The following is a 20,155-nucleotide window of genomic DNA, read 5'->3' as shown; positions in this document are numbered from 1 at the left end:
AGGTACAGTGTGTAAGATAGGGTACAATGTTACCATCAGGTACTGTGTGTAACATAGGGTACACTGTTACCATCAGGTACGGTGTGTAACCATAGGGTACATTGTTACCATCAGGTACGGTGTGTAACATAGGATACAATGTTACCATCAGGTACAGTGTGTAACCATAGGGTACAATGTTACCATCAGGTACGGTGTGTAACTTAGGGTACAATGTTACCATCAGGTACAATGTGTAACCATAGGGTACAATGTTACCATCAGGTACAGTGTGTAACCATAGGGTACAATGTTACCATCAGGTACAGTGTGTAACCATAGGGTACAATGTTACCATCAGGTACAGTGTGTAACATAGGGTACAATGTTACCATCAGGTACGGTGTGTAACATAGGGTACATTGTTACCATCAGGTACAGTGTGTAACATAGGGTACAATGTTACCATCAGGTACAATGTGTAACCATAGGGTACATTGTTACCATCAGGTTCAGTGTGTAACAAAGTTACAATGTTACCATCAGGTACAGTGTGTAACTTAGGGTACAATGTTACCATCAGGTACAGTGTGTAACCATAGGGTACAATGTTACCATCAGGTACAGTGTGTAACCATAGGGTACATTGTTACCATCAGGTACAGTGTGTAACTTAGGGTACAATGTTACCCTCAGGTACATTGTGTAACCATAGGATACAATGTTACCATCAGGTAAAAAGTGTAACATAGGGTACAATGTTACCACCAGGTACAGTGTGTAACATAGGGTACAATGTTTCCATCAGGTACAATGTGTAACCATAGGGTACAATGTTACCATCAGGTACAGTGTGTAACATAGGGTACAATGTTACCATCAGGTACAGTGTGTAACCATAGGGTACAATGTTACTATCAGGTACAGAGTGTAAACAAACAAACCGGTACAAACTGTATCCAACTCTATTACTGGTTCAAACTTGCTCCAACTCTATTGGTTGATGCATGTCATCGATCCCAATTGCGTGGATCGATGCTCATGACATTAATCACTGGATTGTCTGGTCCAGACTCGATTATTTACAGACCGCCGTCATATAGCTGGAATATTGCTGAGTGCGGCGTTAAACAACAAACCAACCAACCAAATCTAAAAAAACATGACCAAAGCCAGGTATTCTATGCAGCTCATGGGTTGTCGACTTCGCTGGGTGGAGCTCTGTTCTTTTTGGTTTGAAAATTGCATCATGGATGAGCTAAAGGTCACACTCGGAAATTATTACATGCATGATTTAAAGCCACCCAGAGCCTTCGACGTACTGGCCCTTTAGGGATCTACAAAGATTTGTTGGGAAGGAAATGAAGTTCATTGTTTTAGTACTTTTGAGATGAAACATATTGACGGCTCTGTCCACAATAACTCTTTCTGTTCGGGTGTTAGGTAGCCTAATGCTTGAAGTCATTCGCTTGTTGTGCTGAAAAAAACACAGTTAATCTCCCAAATGGGTTCAGTGTTTTGGTGCGCTTTCAGGATTATCCATGATGTTGCTGGAAGATTGACTCATTTACTCAGTTTCTTCTTACAGATCCATACCAACAACCTAAATGTCCCTTTCGAGCAGCAACTGGACCTCAACACAGACTATGAGGCATATGTGAAGGCACGGAATCCAGCTGGTTACAGCAGTGTTTCAAATACTGTCAGGTTTAACATTGGAGGTGAGATTGGAGACACTCTGGAAATTATCAGTGGGATTTTTTTTGAGGATTGACTATGGACAGATCTGAAGCAATCTATCTGACACCCTACACACATACTACAAACAGACCTTCAGTGCAGCCTACAAACACAATTACACCAGACTTTTTTATTAGCTCACCTGACTGAAAGTTTTGTGAGCTGATATTATGGTCTGTTTGTCCGTCGTCCGTCATGTGTCGTAACATCTTAACCTCTGAAACCACTTGACTAATGAAGCTGAAACTTCACATCCCTGTTTCCGACAAGAATGATACCCTGATTTGTTCAATAGGTCCAAATCAGATTTTCAATATGGCCGCCATAGCAATCATTTGAAAAACTATTTATGGCCATTACTTAGACGTACATGTGTGGTGGACTTAACATATATATGCCCTTTTTTGTGATATCTTAACATGATTTGACCTCCTCATTGCTGAAACGTCTTAAGGCCATTACTCAACCTTACTTGGTATGAACTTTGGTATGTGTGTAATTAGTAGTAGTGCTCAACACATATATTCCCTTTTGCACAATATTAAATTTGACCTTTTTTTGTACCTTTGCACTTCGACTTCAATAATATTGAAAACCTATTTATGGCCATTACTTGGCCGTTGTTTTTTAAAATGGAATGAAATTTGATACACCTCCAGAAGGGAGCGGGGCTCAACATGTATGTTCAGGTTCTTGGGATACTTTTACATTTTGACCTTGACTTGACCTTTCCACTTTGACCATGCTGAAATTTTAAACTGTTGACTGCATATCCAGTCTCATATATACAGTGCTCATGGCACTATTTTTTCTTGGTTCACAGATATTATTTGTGAAAAATTCTGGTTGGTAGGTGGGAAAAAATTATAAAATTATCCCCCTTGTGACCCCTTTTCTGTCTTCCTTGGACCCCTTTACTATGTCCCCTTGGGCTCCCTTTACTCTGTCCCCTTGGGCTCCCTTTATTCTGTCCCCTTGGGCTCTCTTAACTCTGTCCCCTTGGGCTCCCTTTACTCTATCCCCTTGGGCTCCCTTAACTCTGTCCCCTTGGGCTCCCTTTACTCTGTCCCCTTGGGTTCCCTTTACTCTGTCCCCTTGGGCTCCCTTTATTCTGTCCCCTTGGGCTCCCTTTACTCTGTCCCCTTGGGCTCCCTTTACTATGTTCCCTTGGGCTCCCTTTACTCTGTCCCCTTGGGCTCCCTTTACTCTGTCCCCTTGGGCTCCCTTTAATCTGTCCCCTTGGGCTCCCTTTATTCTGTCCCCTTGGGCTCCCTTTACTCTGTCCCCTTGGGCTCCCTTTACTATGTTCCCTTGGGCTCCCTTTATTCTGTCCCCTTGGGCTCCCTTTAATCTGTTCCCTTGGGCTCCCTTTACTCTGTCCCCTTGGGCTCCCTTTACTCTGTCCCCTTGGGCTCCCTTTACTCTGTCCCCTTGGGCTCCCTTTATTCTGTCCCCATGGGCTCCCTTTACTCTGTCCCCTTGGGCTCCCTTTACTATGTTCCCTTGGGCTCCCTTTATTCTGTCCCCTTGGGCTCCCTTTACCCTGTCCCCTTGGGCTCCCTTTACTCTATCCCCTTGGGCTCCCTTTACTCTGTCCCCTTGGGCTCCCTTTATTCTGTCCCCTTGGGCTCCCTTTATTCTGTCCCCTTGGGCTCCCTTTACTCTGTCCCCTTGGGCTCCCTTAACTATGTTCCCTTGGGCTCCCTTTACTCTGTCCCCTTGGGCTCCCTTTACTATGTCCCCTTGGGCTCCCTTTACTCTGTCCCCTTAGGTCACTGTACTATGTTCCCTAGGGCTCCCTTTACTCTGTCCCCTTGGGCTCCCTTTACTATGTCCCCTTGGGCTCCCTTTACTATGTTTCCTTAGGCTCCCTTTACTATGTTCCCTGGGGCTCCCTTTACTCTGTCCCCTTGGGCTCCCTTTACTATGTCCCCTTGGGCTCCCTTTACTATGTTTCCTTGGGCTCCCTTTACTATGTTCCCTGGGGCTCCCTTTACTCTGTCCCCTTGGGCTCCCTTTACTATGTCCCCTTGGGCTCCCTTTACTATGTCCCTTAGGGCTCCCTTTACTCTGTCCCCTTGGGCTCCCTTTACTCTGTCCCCTTTGGCTCCCTTTACTATGTTCCCTAGGGCTCCCTTTACTCTGTCCCCTTGGGCTCCCTTTACTATGTCCCCTTGGGCTCCCTTTACTAAGTTCCCTTGGGCTCCCTTTACTATGTTCCCTTGGGGTCCCTTTACTATGTCCCCTTGGGCTCCCTTTACTCTGTCCCCTTAGGTCCCTTTACTATGTTCCCTAGGGCTCCCTTTACTCTGTCCCCTTGGGCTCCCTTTACTCTGTCCCCTTGGGCTCCATTTACTATGTCCCCTTGGGCTCCCTTTACTATGTCCCCTTGGGCTCCATTTACTCTGTTCCCTAGGGCTCCCTTTACTCTGTCCCCTTGGGCTCCCTTTACTCTGTCCCCTTGGGCTCCCTTTACTCTGTCCCCTTGGGCTCCCTTTACTATGTCCCCTTGGGCTCCATTTACTCTGTCCCCTTGGGCTCCCTTTACTCTGTCCCCTTGGGCTCCCTTTACTCTGTCCCCTTGGGCTCCCTTTACTATGTCCCCTTGGGCTCCCTTTACTATGTTTTCTTGGGCTCCCTTTACTATGTTCCCTAGGGCCCCCTTTACGCTGTCCCCTTGGGCTCCCTTTACTATGTCCCCTTGGGCTCCATTTACTATGTTCCCTTGGGCTCCCTTAACTCTGTCCCCTTGGTCTCCCTTTACTATGTCCCCTTGGGCTCCCTTTACTATGTTCCCTTGGGCTCCCTTTACTATGTTCCCTAGGGCCCCCTTTACTCTGTCCCCTTGGGCTCCCTTTACTATGTCCCCTTGGGCTCCATTTACTCTGTCCCCTTGGGCTCCCTTTACTCTGTCCCCTTGGGCTCCCTTTACTCTGTCCCCTTGGGCTCCCTTTACTATGTTTTCTTGGGCTCCCTTTACTATGTTCCCTAGGGCCCCCTTTACGCTGTCCCCTTGGGCTCCCTTTACTATGTCCCCTTGGGCTCCATTTACTATGTTCCCTTGGGCTCCCTTAACTCTGTCCCCTTGGGCTCCCTTTACTATGTCCCCTTGGGCTCCCTTTACTATGTTCCCTTGGGCTCCCTTTACTATGTTCCCTTGGGCTCCCTTAACTCTGTCCCCTTGGGCTCCCTTTACTATGTCCCCTTGGGCTCCCTTTACTATGTTCCCTTGGGCTCCCTTTACTATGTTCCCTAGGGCCCCCTTTACTCTGTCCCCTTGGGCTCCCTTTACTCTGTCCCCTTTGGCTCCCTTTACTATGTTCCCTAGGGCTCCCTTTACTCTGTCCCCTTGGGCTCCCTTTACTATGTCCCCTTGGGCTCCCTTTACTATGTCCCCTTGGGCTCCATTTACTATGTTCCCTTGGGCTCCCTTTACTCTGTCCCCTTGGGCTCCATTTACTATGTTGGTTTGGGTCCCTTTACCTTTACTATGTTCTCTTGGGTCCCTTTATTATGTCCCCTTAGGCTCCCTTTACTTTGTTTTCTTGGGCTCCCTTTACTATGTAACAACTTTATGGTCTGACATAATGCTGATGAGGTTTGTTTACAGGATCCGCTGACGTCTCCCCACTCACGAAAACGTCCGGTCCTTCTGGGGCGCAAGTTGGGTTGGGCGTTGGACTCACCATCGTCGTCATAGCAATCATCATTGTTGTGCTGCTCATCGTTTATTTGAAGTAAGTAATTGATGAAGATAATGCTTCTCTCTTCTTTAAGTTCCTAATCACTTCTAAATATATATCATATTCAGCTTGTTTGAGTCAGAGATGGAAGGCAATGGAATTAAACAAAAATAGCATGCGAGCACATTGTGTTCAATCAATTGCCTGATGAAACTGGTTGCAAAAAGACTAAGAATATAGTGTATGGATTTTGGATGGATTCTGACCTCAAAAAATAAGTATAGATCCTGACCAAGAGAAATACAGTATAGATTCTGACCAAGAGAAATACAGTATAGATCCTGACCAAGAGAAATACAGTATAGATTCTGACCAAGAGAAATACAGTATAGATTCTGACCAAGAGAAATACAGTATAGATTCTGACCAAGAGAAATACAGTATAGATCCTGACCAAGAGAAATACAGTATAGATTCCGACCATGAGAAATACAGTATAGATTCTGACCATGAGAAATACAGTATAGATTCTGACCAAGAGAAATACAGTATAGATTCTGACCAAGAGAAATACAGTATAGATTCTGACCATGAGAAATACAGTATATATTCTGACCAAGAGAAATACAGTATAGATTCTGACCATGAGAAATACAGTATAGATTCTGACCATGAGAAATACAGTATAGATTCTGACCAAGAGAAATACAGTATAGATTCTGACCAAGAGAAATCGGTATAGATCCTGACCATGAGAAATACAGTATATATTCTGACCAAGAGAAATACAGTATAGATTCTGACCATGAGAAATACAGTAAAGATTCTGACCATGAGAAATACAGTATAGATCCTGACCAAGAGAAATACAGTAAAGATTCTGACCATGAGAAATACAGTATAGATCCTGACCATGAGAAATACAATATAGATTCTGACCATGAGAAATACAGTATAGATTCTGACCAAGAGAAATACAGTATAGATTCTGACCAAGAGAAATACAGTATAGATTCTGACCAAGAGAAATACAGTATAGATTCTGACCAAGAGAAATACAGTATAGATTCTGACCAAGAGAAATACAGTATAGATCCTGACCAAGAGAAATACAGTATAGATCCTGACCAAGAGAAATACAGTATAGATCCTGACCAAGAGAAATACAGTACAGATCCTGACCAAGAGAAATACAGTATAGATTCTGACCAAGAGAAATACAGTATAGATCCTGACCAAGAGAAATACAGTATAGATCCTGACCAAGAGAAATACAGTATAGATCCTGACCAAGAGAAATACAGTACAGATCCTGACCAAGAGAAATACAGTATAGATTCTGACCAAGAGAAATACAGTATAGATCCTGACCAAGAGAAATACAGTATAGATTCTGACCAAGAGAAATACAGTATAGATCCTGACCAAGAGAAATACAGTATAGATTCTGACCATGAGAAATACAGTATAGATTCTGACCATGAGAAATACAGTTTAGATTCTGACCATGAGAAATACAGTATATATTCTGACCATGAGAAATACAGTATATATTCTGACCATGAGAAATACAGTATAGATTCTGACCATCAGAAATACAGTATAGATTCTGACTAAGAGAAATACAGTATAGATTCTGACCAAGAGAAATACAGTATAGATCCTGACCATGAGAAATACAGTATAGATTCTGACCATGAGAAATACAGTATAGATTCTGACCAAGAGAAATACAGTATAGATTCTGACCAAAGACCGATGATGTGTGGTATATTTATAAGCACCTTCATTTGTTGTTGGAGCTGCTGATTCTTTATGTTTGTCACAATAAATTGTGTGGATGCAAAACATGAACCATCTTCTCGAGGCAAGAGAGTTAACTGACTTTAAAAGTCCAGTTTCCACCCTTGCCGAACTAGGCTGGAATTTCTGGGCTCGACTGTAGCGCCACCAGTGGCTATTACGAGTTATGTCCCTTCTAAGCCTCTCCTATGGACTAATCAGATTCCACCTCTCGTATCACTTGCATTTGCTTCAAACAAAACAGCTGTGCCTAGTCAAGACAATCTGATCAATAATCAAGGTCTATTTCATGATAAAACGGGTCTTACATCCCGAAATGCATCAAATCATGTGAGAAACTTGATCAAAAACATGAAAAGATTTGGGAAATATTTGTTGACAATGAGTTGGCGGTGCACATGCTTTGCAAATCCTGCAATCGACCGAAATCTGCACGACAGTTTACGAACCGGATTTCTATTTCGTTGCGCGATTTTGATTGGACTATGCATAGACTCAATAGTCCAGCCAAAAAGTAACTCCATAATACCAGCCTAGTTCAGCAAGGGTGGAAACTGGACTGTTATAGTCAGTTCACTCACTTGCTTCGGGAAGATGAACATCAACATGAGAAAATATAGTTAACATATTGTAAGATGTATGCTGATAATTATTGTGTTTTCGTCTTGGACTGGATGCAAACAAGTTGCTATTTTGTTTATATTTCAGGTTGCGCCAAAACAAGAACAATGCAGCAGCAGAGGCTGTGACATTTGAGAATCCATCCTACGGACGCAGCCAGATACAGGTGAGAGTACCACAGTCTCTCATCAACGTTCCCAAACACTAACAAGAAGTACCAGATATAAAGTTTATATGTATAAAGTTAACTGAAAATAATTCTATAAAGGAACCCACAAGTCTCTTATTTTCAAAGACCAAACAAATCTGCCAGGCTTAACATAGTGTTCTCAAATGTAAGAAAGATATGATACTTATAATACCTCAAATATATATGCTTGTAGATATCCGGTCTGCCTGCAGAGGTAATGCAGCCATCCAACCAGTTTTCCTACGGGCGTCTAGACGAGGACTACACAAATACAGAGAAAGTTGTTCAAATGGAGAACCCATATTCAAGTCTGGACCAAGATGGCCGCCCAGAGGTGAACGGCAACAATCCGGCCACCCTTCCTGTTACAACTGATGAAATACAAATACAGACACCTAGCAAAACTGAATCATCAACATGAGAACATTTGATTGGCTATGCATGGATGTTGACTGATTGCGTGGTGTGAGTTGACATCTTCCATACACTCTAGAAGATGAAGCTGTTTGTGACAAATTTTATTGAATGACTGAGAAATGTTTTTACATTCTATTGAAATTTTAGCACATAATTATTTTTGTTTACAGTTCTTGAAGATTCTGTATCTAGAATGTTCAAATTTGCTTTTGATGGAACATTCTTCTTGTAGAGGAATAACAAAAAGGACAAATCAAGTGCTACCATGTATAAATATTGGCAAATGATCAAATAGCAATATTGCTGTATAGTTTGTATTTTGATGACAGCATCTCTTTGTGTTTACAATCATAAGCTCATCTTCATGTATGTCTGCACATATTTTGCAAAATATTTTTACCTGGTTTATGACCTCCCCAAATGACGATGTCTTGCATGACTTAAAGAACATTCCAAACTCAGATGGAAATATTTATACACAAGACGAATTTAAAATGGGGGATATATGGTATTGGCAGGTTCTACACACAAAAAACGTTTTGTGCTCCTGTTCATGAATTAATAAAAGTTTTATATAGAAAATATTAGGCACTCATCGCTTGCCCATGTTAGGGAGTTCCTTGGGGAAGAATGGAAACTTGATATACTGTTTTGACTAGTTTCCTATATACTAGTATATCATTATTCCTGCGAGTGCTGAGAAAAGGTTTCTTGAAGTATATTTCTTGTTTCTCATGACCTATTTTTTTTATGTTTAATCATTGTTAAGAAACTACTTTTTCAACTTGAATTTCATATTATCATCAGGTTTGCAGGTCATGCATTCATAGTTGGTCCCCATCTTTTCATACTTTGAGCCAGAATAGGTCGCAGGAATTTATAAACTAATCACTTTGTTATGGATATGTCTTTTAGGTCTGTGTGCAAAAACATTTTTGACAGCTCGCCTGTTTCGGTTTCGGGATGTCACTTTAGAAATATTTCTCAGAGGCAACAGTGTCAGAGGATGATGTTGCCTTGAAGGAAGAGTGGTGCTTGTGTTCATACATTACTTGTCTCACAAAGCTCTGTAGCATTGCATAATCCGATCCTGTGTAACCTAGACCACCAAGGACAATGTCAGCCACAGCACTTCAGATACTAGTGACACTGAAACTATTTGAACAGTGGCATCATGAATGAAACTTACAGAATCACTGAACTCAATATAAGTCATGTCCAAAATTCAATCTAGGTCATGTCTGAACTCAATCTAGCTCAGGGCTGATTTCAATGTAGGTTATGTCTGGACACAATCTGGGTCATGTCTGAACTCAGTCTGGGCCATGTCTGAACTCACTCTGGATCATGTCTGAACTCAGTCTGGGTCATGTCTTAAGTAGGGGGGGTGGCAAGATGTGAAACATGTCAGGTTCAAAATAAGTGAAGAAAATATGATTTCACCCACCACTGAGTGTCCTAACCAGCTTGGATGTAACCACATCAAACGCAACACAATCTTGGAAATTATGCTTATTGTGCATGATCAAGTGTCACAACAGTCATAGTACCAGTAGTGCTTCCAGATGTTTCTTACATAGATTGTTTTTAGATAATGATCCGATTTTGTTATATTAATATACAACTTATTTTGCTTTTACATAACTTTTAACAATAAATATTGATGCTAATTATAACCAGTGAAAACAGTGTCATGCTGTTTGAAGTGTCATTTTTACCTGTGAACTAAATTATCTAAAGGTTCAATTATGTTCATTGCTGAGAAGCTTGTTAATATAGGCAATCTCCTGATGTTCAAACTCTTCCAGCTCTACAAGTCAGCCCAGATCTCGGCTTCCTGCATCTTCCCGAGGGAAGAGAGTTAACTGACTTCACCATTGTAATGTTTTCATTTCCTGCTTTTTTTATGAACATGTTTGTTACAATGTATAGTCAGGGTGAACTATGTAAACCACATGTCAGTGCCAACCATATGTAAACTTGGTGCACTTACACACAGTTAAACCAGAGGTCATTCACTCACTCTTTATTTTTATAAGGCTTGTGCTCAGTTGGATGAAGGGACTTTTGCTACAGAATTGGATGGGAGGGGGAGACAACTCATGCATGCCTCAAAGATGACCCTTCCCTAAAGCCAATCCATTTGTTTTTAAATCTTCCCAAAAGCAGTTTCATGACAGCCATTATGATACTAAAGTAGTTCCCTGTTGTGTAAACCATAGAAATAATATTTCATGAATATATTCCAGTAAACGTCCTCGTAAGATTCTTCTCCAGAATCTTGCCTAACAGACCCTGATATGTACGACATGCAGTCCCTGAAATGTCATTTCTCTTTTCAAACTATACTTGGGTAATGCATTTTCTGCATGCTCTACTGCACCTCACAATATCACAGTACCCGGTATGTCTCTATCTTTTTTCACATTTATTTTACAAGGAATTATTTTGTTTGTCAATTTTTTTATGTACCGATACGATGAATGTGACATTATTGTTTTGAATCTCATGTATTCTATTTTGCTGCTTTCGAGCATTTAATACATAGCAATACAGTTTTTACCTGACACAAACCGTTGTGATGCTTGCATCAACTTTTTACTGATCTGACTGCAATACAAACTTAGCCTAACCTTGGAGCTTGGAGCTCGAGTCCTCCCTCAGTCTCAATACTTTCTACTTTTATCTATGATGTTAATACTCAGTGTATTTACAAAGTTATATTTTTGATTATGCAGAATCTCTCATAACTTATAGTTCTAGTTGTAGTAGATAACTTATGCAATTTCATTTTGTAATCTTATGAATAGTTTGTGTGAATAATATCTTACAGATGTGATATATTCACTGTACATATATAGGGGTGCAACGATATGATACGTATCTCGATACACTGGTCACATAATGATATGTATCTCGATACACTGGTCACATGATGATATCTATCTCAATATGTCAGTATAACAATACAAACACATGAAATTGAAAAGTTTGTTTTTTTATTTCTTAAAGAAGACATAAAGTCACTTACATGACACTCAACTGATCTTGTAGCAGAAACAGTGAGAAAATCCTCTTATATCTGTCCCGAAATACAGGTCCGTTTGTATCTTGTTTTGTATCAAAGATCGTGTTTCGGTGTATCGTTTCACCCTTAGCGATATACTCACTGTACAGATGTGACAGGATCATTGTAAAGATTTGATGTTTTCACCATACAGATGGGATATATTCAATGTACAAATTTGATGTATTCACCATACAGATGGGATATATTCACTGTACAAATGTGATATATTCACTGCACTGATCCAATATATTTACTGCACAAGTGTAATATATTCATTTTATTGACTTTATTTTTAAATGCTTCTCATCTTGACATTTAATTCTCTCTATAAAAGCACATGTGATGTATATTTTGACCTTCATGGAAAGGTGAGTGACTTCATAGATTGAATATATATTCGTCCATTAGATGTAGAGTATTATTTTCCTGATTAATTAATCATTTCAGACAAAAACAATTCTTTGGGATTTGTCATTTTATGAGTTAATGTTATCATCTGATGTTATCGAAGATGTGATTTTATCCTGTGTTGTGTACATATTTTCTTTTTCTAATTCAGTGGTCATCAAATTGTACATTTACTTCTGTATCATCATTTATGAATGCTAAATTCTAAATCTTTGGATATCTTTTTCTTTCACATACTTACAATGTTACTTACACAGTAACAACAAAATAATATTCTGAAAAAGGTTTTGTACCTTTACAACATAGCAAGTCTGTACTCTGATCATAGGTGATTTATTACTGCCAATGCAGCTGACCTGACTACATGTGAATACAATTCCTGTTCTTTGCCAAAATAGGACCAGCCATGTTCATTTCTTGTTTTAAGAGGACTTTGCCCTGAACTTTGCATTAGTAAAAACAAATACAAATGCTGTTATTGACAAATTTTTGTTTTAGTTTTTATCTAAAAAAAATGTTTCTCTGTGCAGAGTTGCCTCCCTTACCAGGGTAATCCACAAGCTCCTCACAGCGACATCCCATTCGTGGAGGTCTTTATACTATCGCTGCCACCAATCAAAGCTCCCCACTGTTAAAGGTGGCTACAACCATGCTTGAAGTTGAACTCACAGCCGACTGACCGTTATGTTTACAAACAAGTGATGACTGCCGTGAGGCAAAATACTCTTACCCCTGCTAAATTATTTTCTTTGTTTGTCAATTTGAATTTGTTTAATTACAACTCTCATGTAATTGATATAGTAATTTATATTAGTATAGTAATGTAAGGGGGGAAGTTGATTGATTTTCTAATCGTCTGCAATCTTGAACAAACCAAGTTCCACTTGGTGATTAGCAATTTGAGAATAAATAACATGTCCAATGCAATAATATGCAAGTTCCATGTATAAATGGTAGCATACACTTGTGCCTTGTGAATATCTCAGAGTCTAACATGTACAGCCGACAGTCACCTGCTTCCATAGTCTGACACAAATCAGAAAATGTCACTGTGGTACCTTACTTGTGATTCCTTTGTTTTAATGTTGGTTTCCCATGATTACTATGTTGTGAATATGAGATCTGTGTGCAGTGCTTATTGCATCAATATCACTTTTGTGAACTTGTCTTTAATATATACATGTACAAACATAGTAATTTCAAAATCAAATATTGATTCCTTAAAAAAAAAGACAGCCCCAGGCTTAAAGGCATAAAAAATACCTCAACAATTAGGGATTATGAAAACACTAGCTGTTGAGATATTCATATTCTTTAACCAATTTGGGAGTGTTATACAAAAAGGGGTCATTATGGTTGATGTCTCTAACGTAAACTCATGGATACCAAACCGTATTAGGACCTAGCACTAGTACTATTGTCACAACCAACAGCATTCATAGGACCAGAAAAGTTTTATGCCTTACTTATATTTTTCATAATATAGACAGGTGACTTAAATGAATAGGTTTCTATGACATCGTAGCCCCCAAAATAAATGTTGAAACCTGTATGATGGCTCTTGAATCTTAAAAACCTTTTCAACCCACTTTATTAATTATCAAACAAATAACTCAGGTTATTAATTTTTTACACCTGATTTCATTTTATGAATAGCACATTTTCTCAATGTAATATATTATCATTAAGGGGGAGAGAAAGGGTAAGTTCAGAATCTCTATTGACATATTGCTCAATGGAAACTTTACAAAAGAGTTTTGACAAATATTGACTTTCAGAATAACCTGAAGCAAATGCCATTGTTTTATGTACATGTGTGACAGCAACCAAACATTCCATTTCAATGAATAAACTATTTTATCAGAAAGGTTTTTGGGGTTTTTTTGGTCTAAGAGGCCATGCTCCTCAGCAGCAGAAGCTGTCACAAGTAGCTTGATGTTGTCAACGTATTTACTGTTAACTGGGATTCAATTCCAGTTTAGACAGCAGTCCGGAGTAGACAGAAATCCAGTTCTGGCCAAGACTTACATCCCTTGGTATCTCATGCTTAATGAACAGTCTGGTATTGACAGTTCTGGATTAGTCTGGGATTAAGACAGATTCCACTGTATGCGATCACCTGAGCCTGACCACTTGATCAATTGTCACCTTAAGGAAGAGAAAACAGTCAAGTCTCGTTAATCCGACAATCGGCTTTATCCCACACTAATGATGGGAACCGATTAAATCAATGCTAGTTAGACCTGTTTATCCAATTTGCAAAGTTAATCCGACACAGTGATCAGCGTACTCCGTGGTTATCTGCCCGCGAGTACACAGCCAGTATTTTGATGCGAGACAAGTTGGCTGGTAGATGCATGTTACAAAGCTGCAGAGATAAACTTTACTTAACAATAAACAATTAATGCTTTAAATAAAGAAAACAGGATTAATTACATGCTTAGATTACATCAATCTCATTAAAATCAGATACAAGTTCTCGCTATCGCCAAGGACATCCTATTACAGGTCACGTCAGAAGAACCTTTTGCGGACTATGAACCACGAACGTTGGTACTACTTAATTTCGTTAACCGACAATCATATGCAACCAGCCATGTCGGATTAACGTGACTTGACTGTACATTTGTATATGGATGTCAACTTCTTTGTATATACATCATCGGGGGTTGGGACTTGTGCTGCTTGTGCCTCTGCCATTGGCTTGTAGATGGGTCTTGATGGACTTGGCGCTAGAGAAGGTGACATCTATGTTGGCTTCCCTTGTTAGTTTCTACCCTCTGCTATTTTCCACCTTTTGTTATGTTATTAATTTTGTTGTCCTTACATGTACATATATATGCTCTGTTTCATGGCATTCATTCACCTGATGGAGTAAGCATATACTACGAAACGTTGTGTTCCTCATAATAAAGAAGTTGACATCCATATATTCTCTTCCTCATATGTATCACTTCCAAATGCCTTTCAAAGACCTAATTGTCACCTTGTATGACAAGTATAGGTTGCTGGTGACCAATTCTAACCTGGAATCTCCACAGGGGTGTCAGCATTGTGTAAATATGACCCTAGACACCAGGTCTGTGACAGATGAAGTAAGGTTGTCAGTATTGTGTGGATAATACCCTGGATGTCAAGAACCAGGCAAGTTCACTTCAGAAGGAAAAGAAACATTACTGTTAACTGGTCATTATTCGATATCAACATAATTGATTTATTCAATTTTTTTAAATACAACAGAACAATGAGTCTATTTCTGAAAATATTTAGTTCATACAAAAGTGTGTTCTTTCTTCACATGAATTTGTATCAAATGTCATAGGAACAATGTTAGATGGGACGAGAGAACAATATCATGGAGGCACTCGAACCACAAACAAATTTTATAAATACCTGTGCATCTTGTAAAATAAGTAGCAAAAATGGTTGGTAAAACATCTCTGTTCAATAACCAAGTGTTAAAATACACCAGTACTACCATAACCTCGCAGAAATAGGTCACCATGACCTATTGAAGAGATCTATCTCACCTTCACATTCACAGAAATATTCTGATGCCTCAATATTACTGTTTTACCATTACTTATTGACGTGATGTTTATGATTCCAACATTGTCCCAATTCCCTCCCCATATCCCTTAAACTCATTTTTAGCATCAATCTTCTAGGTATTCATCCCTCATCCTTTGTCACACATTTTTCTTGTTCACCTTCCTCCTTCACAGTGGCTGAATGTGACTGCTGTTCATCCTTCTCCACGCCTACCCCTCCAGAATCCCCATCCTTTGTCACTGTCCCATCATCTGTTTCAACCTCTAACTTCACTTTTGCCTCAATGGGTGCCACTTCTTCTTTGACAGGTTTCTGGTCACTTTCCTCAGCCGTGTCTTTCTGTTCATCAGCTTTTGTTTCTGATCCATTCTCCCCACCAGATAATTCAGCTTTCTCCTCCGATTTAATATCCTTTCCTTTTTTAACAGTTAGTTCCTTAACAACCTCATGGAAATTACATTTTCTGAACTTAAAGAAATCTGTGGAGACTCCTAAACAACAGACATTAGAGATGATCTCCACTAAAACAGCAACATCAGGACTGTCACAGTTCACTCTGTTCAAAGGATTCAAACTTTTGACGACTTCACCCAACAAGGGTAACACACTATCCCGACCAATGCCATTATTATTCCTCACTTTAAACATCACAGCATAGGATCTCTCCTGGCCCTTCTCTGATGGGAAATAAGGAGGCAGGATGTTGTCTGCTAGCTTCTTCACTTCATCAAGCACCGCTTTACATGTCCCAGCAATAGGCAACATCCGCATGGCATATCTGGCCTTGGTCACTTTTTTCTCATAGAGGTCTGAGAATATCTTGTGATGCAGTTCTGTGGGGTTGTCTAGCGATGTCCGGATAAAGATGCAGTTTTTGGCGTGCGTGTCCGTGTTCTGAAACCGCCTCTCCACACTCTGCTGAACTTCCTTGATGGCCTTCAGCTCTCGAGCCATGGCCTTCTCCACATCCTCCTCTTCCTCAGTGTCAGACTTGTCCGAATCTCCATCTTTCCCTGTTAACTGCAACATGTTATACATAATCAGAACTGAGATTACTGGTAGCTTGAATTATGAACAAGTTATTTTGTATATGTGTATGCATCCTCTCCTCAATGCTAAGGTACAGCAGGGATGGACTTTAGCACTAGCCCGCTATAGCCCAGACCAGTTTTGTTAACGTTAAAGGTATCTTAAGTGCTAGTAGAATTTCAAACATTTTGTGGTGTATGGCTATATATTATCACTATTCGGGCTAGTAGATGTTCTTGCTTAATTTCCATCCCTGTGGGGTAACTCAGTGAATGGTGCCTTGATGAACACAATGTTTGTTTTGACTAAAATGTCAACACACAATGCAGGTGCATGCACAGACCCCCAGTTAAGATCTGGGGAAGAATAGGTCTTCAGCAACCCTTGCTTGCTTAAGAGGTGACTATGCTTGTCTTAAAGAGGCGACTAACAGGATTGGGTGGCCAAGCTCGCTTACTTGGTTGATGCATGTCATCGTATCCCAATTGCATGGATCGATGCTCATGACATCAATCACTGCATTGACTGGTTATTTACAGTGTTAAACAACAAACAAGCAAACAAAGCTTGAACATTGGTCACATCAGGTCACAACCCTGAGGACATCAGTTACCAGGCTACACATCTTCAGCATTGACATCATCTCTTGCTTGACTTTGTACAACAGATATAACTATACTGAACCGCAAAAGAAACATCACCATAGATAGATACCTTATTTGTCAAAACACTGTAAACATACTTTGAGACATATTAAAAAGATGAAACTTGGCAAAACTGATCATCGGGGTTGAAATTAAAGTGTCAAATGTTCTTAAGTGAAACACAACACTGGTCTCTGAGAAAATGGCATCACAAGTAAAAGTATTTTGTGTGTCCGCAATGTGAATTGATGACTGCGGTGCAACATCGATACATGGAATGGATGAGGCACTTGAGCCCACACTCTGAGGAACAGCTGACGCAGTTCAGCTGCAGTTGTCGGCCTTGGTCGGACGTCATTCAGCCGTCTTTGAATCTCGTCCCACAGGTGATCAATGGGATTTAAATCAGGACTGAGGGCAGGCCACTGTATGGTTCTGATGCCATTCTGCTGGAGGAAGTCTCTTGATGCTCTCGCAGTGTGGGCACGGGCGTTATCATGCTGAAACCCGTGTTTGTGGTGACGTGTATTTCCATTTGCACGGAACTAACGTGCAATAGGTTACCATGGCCGTTGCTGTGATGCGTTTGGGCGATCGGTTTTATTGTCATCTGCTTTGTTTTTTTATCATCAAATTTCATTTTAGGTAATGTTAAATTTTAGAAACTTTGACAAAAATTACCCACATATTTAAATGACAACTTTTCATGCAATGTTACTTGGGGTGACATTTATTTTGTGGTTCACTATATTATATTTAAACTAACAAAAATATCACATAACATGATACAAATACAGGTATGGAATAGTTGAAGTGTAATGGAGTTCAATGTAGCATTGAAGATTATTGCACTTATATAGCAATGTTCATGTATGTGTGGCTGCTTGTACTATTCCTGACTAATGCCGGTTTTATAGTGTTAGCACACTGAGATACAATGCCACAGTTCAAAATGAATACCCCAATTATACTGGCACTGAGCAATCGGACGGGAGTACACATTTACCTTTTCAGGGCCATACATCTCATCAGCATATTCATTGAGGATGTTGTAGCACTCTCTGACTGCCTGCTTCTCATTGTTGTTACATGTGATCAGGAATCCCCTCATGCCAGCAGCCAGGTTATTTAATCTCTGGCGCTTTTGGTGACATGACTTCCGGTAGTAGGACTTCGGACGCTTCTTTCCCCTTTTTTCACTCATGTTGAATGATCCTGGTAAAATAAATAAAGCAAACAACTATAGAATTAATCGTTATGGTTTCATGAATTCTTCATTGTGTCTGTACGGCTTAAGAGGGTACCGTAAGTTTAAGTCCTTTTCAGGGTCATAAATACAATTTTGTTCAGATAATAATAGCATAGGCATTAGGGAGCGACCATTTGATTTCTATGGGGGGGGCCGGAAGTATTTACAAATGAATAGGTTGGAGATAATCAGTAAAATAAATAGAATGTTTACTACTGTGAGAAAAATGAATAGTTTGTTTCCAGATATAATTTTGCATGTCATTGCAACATTTATCTATTAAATTAAAGAATTATTCCAGCATTATAAACGTAAAAATTTTCCGCCGCCTTCGGCGCAACATCACTATTACTTTAATCTTATAAGATGAAACCTCTCGTCACCACTGAATTTTCTTCAGAATGTAGTGCAAAAGATGACTGTGAGAATCCAGTCATTTACAGAACAAGTACTGACATCTCTTTGTCGTGGGAGGAGGGTCAACACACTACTCTTCAGGAGAAGTTAAATTCATGGATTGCCAATGAACATGATCCTCGACCATGCCTGTTTCAGGGTAAAGACTCCAATGAGAATTGTTCTGGTGTCCGAACATTCTCTTCAAGACTGTTCACCATTGATTCCCCACCAGTAGTGTACATAGAGATAGACAATTGTCCTCTCACCAGATACCCCAATGTTATTCAGATGAATGAACGAGTATATACACTATTTGCTTTAGTGTATGGCAATGGGGGTCATTTCGTGGGATGTGTGTGTGTGCCAGGCAAAGGTTGGTACAGTTACGATGGCTTGGAAGTATACCACCGATACGGGCCGGGACTAAAGAAACAGCTATTACCGCGTCCTCCACCAGGCTACAAACAGGACTACTGTATTTATGTCAGGGAATGACAAAAGACTATTATAACGGGTGTTCTATAGCTGTTCATGTTATAATACACCACAGGCTGCATTTGCTGAAATATGATTGCATATTTTACTCTATAATAAAATTGCAAAATTACCATCTGAAATGAATAGTTTGTTCAGCTGTTTGTTACAAAAAAATAGTTTGTTAGAAATGGCTTCAGAAAAAAATAGTTTGCTGAGAAAACAACTCCCCCCCCCCCCCCCACCCCCTAGAAATCAAATGGTCACTCCCTTAGTAAATAATCCAACATTATGTTTTGCATATACATGGTGTCATGAGGAGGATCTTGACATCAACAATGCAACAAACAAATTGAAAGTGTCGGCTGTACATAGTGTGAAGTGATCACACTAATAAGCGGCTTTTATTACATTTTCATTTTACTATGAAAGTTCAGTTCCGACGATAATTAGGGCCTAGATCCTTATTGTTATGAGAAAATGATTGCAAGAAGACGAAAGGCTTATTTTTTCAGAAAAATGAGCTGCTGCGACAGTGTTAAGTTTATTATGATGAAGCTTTGGACGCGTGAAAATAATATTTTTTGACATTTTGGATAATCACATGGTGAATGATGAGCAGACGACAAAGTGATCATAAACAGGATGTTTTCCAATTTGGAAACAAAAAATACAGAATTCGACTCATTTCCTAGTTATATCACACAGGGGTACACAGTGCAAACGGCGTCGTAGTTCTAACAACTTACAACCAAACAGGTCAACAGGAAACACGAAGATTTAAAACATCCCGACACACGTGTGTTTGTGTTTTCAGAACTTAACAGGTAGCGAATAGTTAGATTCTGAAACGAAACTACAGGTTAAGATGTTTCTAGGAACCACTAAAAAATGTTG

The 20,155-nt window shown here is 39.9% G+C and overlaps 2 protein-coding genes across 2 annotated transcripts in view; one reads left to right on the top strand and one right to left on the bottom strand.

The window, feature by feature from the left end:
• LOC124153105 (Ig-like and fibronectin type-III domain-containing protein 1) overlaps positions 1-13,778 on the top strand; it is a 91,801-nt gene extending 78,023 nt beyond the window's left edge. The window contains exons 34-37 of the mRNA XM_048392706.1: positions 1,568-1,700; positions 5,330-5,456; positions 7,914-7,992; positions 8,210-13,778. Of these exons, the coding sequence (XP_048248663.1) occupies positions 1,568-1,700; positions 5,330-5,456; positions 7,914-7,992; positions 8,210-8,437 (567 nt within the window). The 3' untranslated portion in view covers positions 8,438-13,778. The remainder of the gene's footprint in view (positions 1-1,567; positions 1,701-5,329; positions 5,457-7,913; positions 7,993-8,209) is intronic.
• A 1,382-nt stretch (positions 13,779-15,160) lies between these two features.
• On the bottom strand, positions 15,161-20,135 carry LOC124153104 (THUMP domain-containing protein 1-like). Its single transcript, XM_046526258.2, has 3 exons — positions 20,008-20,135; positions 18,143-18,351; positions 15,161-16,483 (listed from the first exon to the last, which is right to left on the bottom strand). Exons 2-3 carry the CDS (start codon positions 18,338-18,340, stop codon positions 15,584-15,586), a joined length of 1,098 nt encoding a protein of 365 aa, XP_046382214.1. The 5' UTR covers positions 18,341-18,351; positions 20,008-20,135; the 3' UTR covers positions 15,161-15,583.
• Positions 20,136-20,155: the final 20 nt, after the last annotated feature.

The sequence above is a fragment of the Haliotis rufescens genome, unplaced genomic scaffold (assembly GCF_023055435.1).
Source record: "Haliotis rufescens isolate VD_foot unplaced genomic scaffold, xgHalRufe1.0.p SCAF_11, whole genome shotgun sequence".
NCBI classification, from domain to species: Eukaryota; Metazoa; Mollusca; class Gastropoda; order Lepetellida; family Haliotidae; genus Haliotis; species Haliotis rufescens.
The sequence above is the reverse complement of the archived record's forward strand: the minus strand, read 5'-3'. Positions and strand labels throughout refer to the sequence as shown.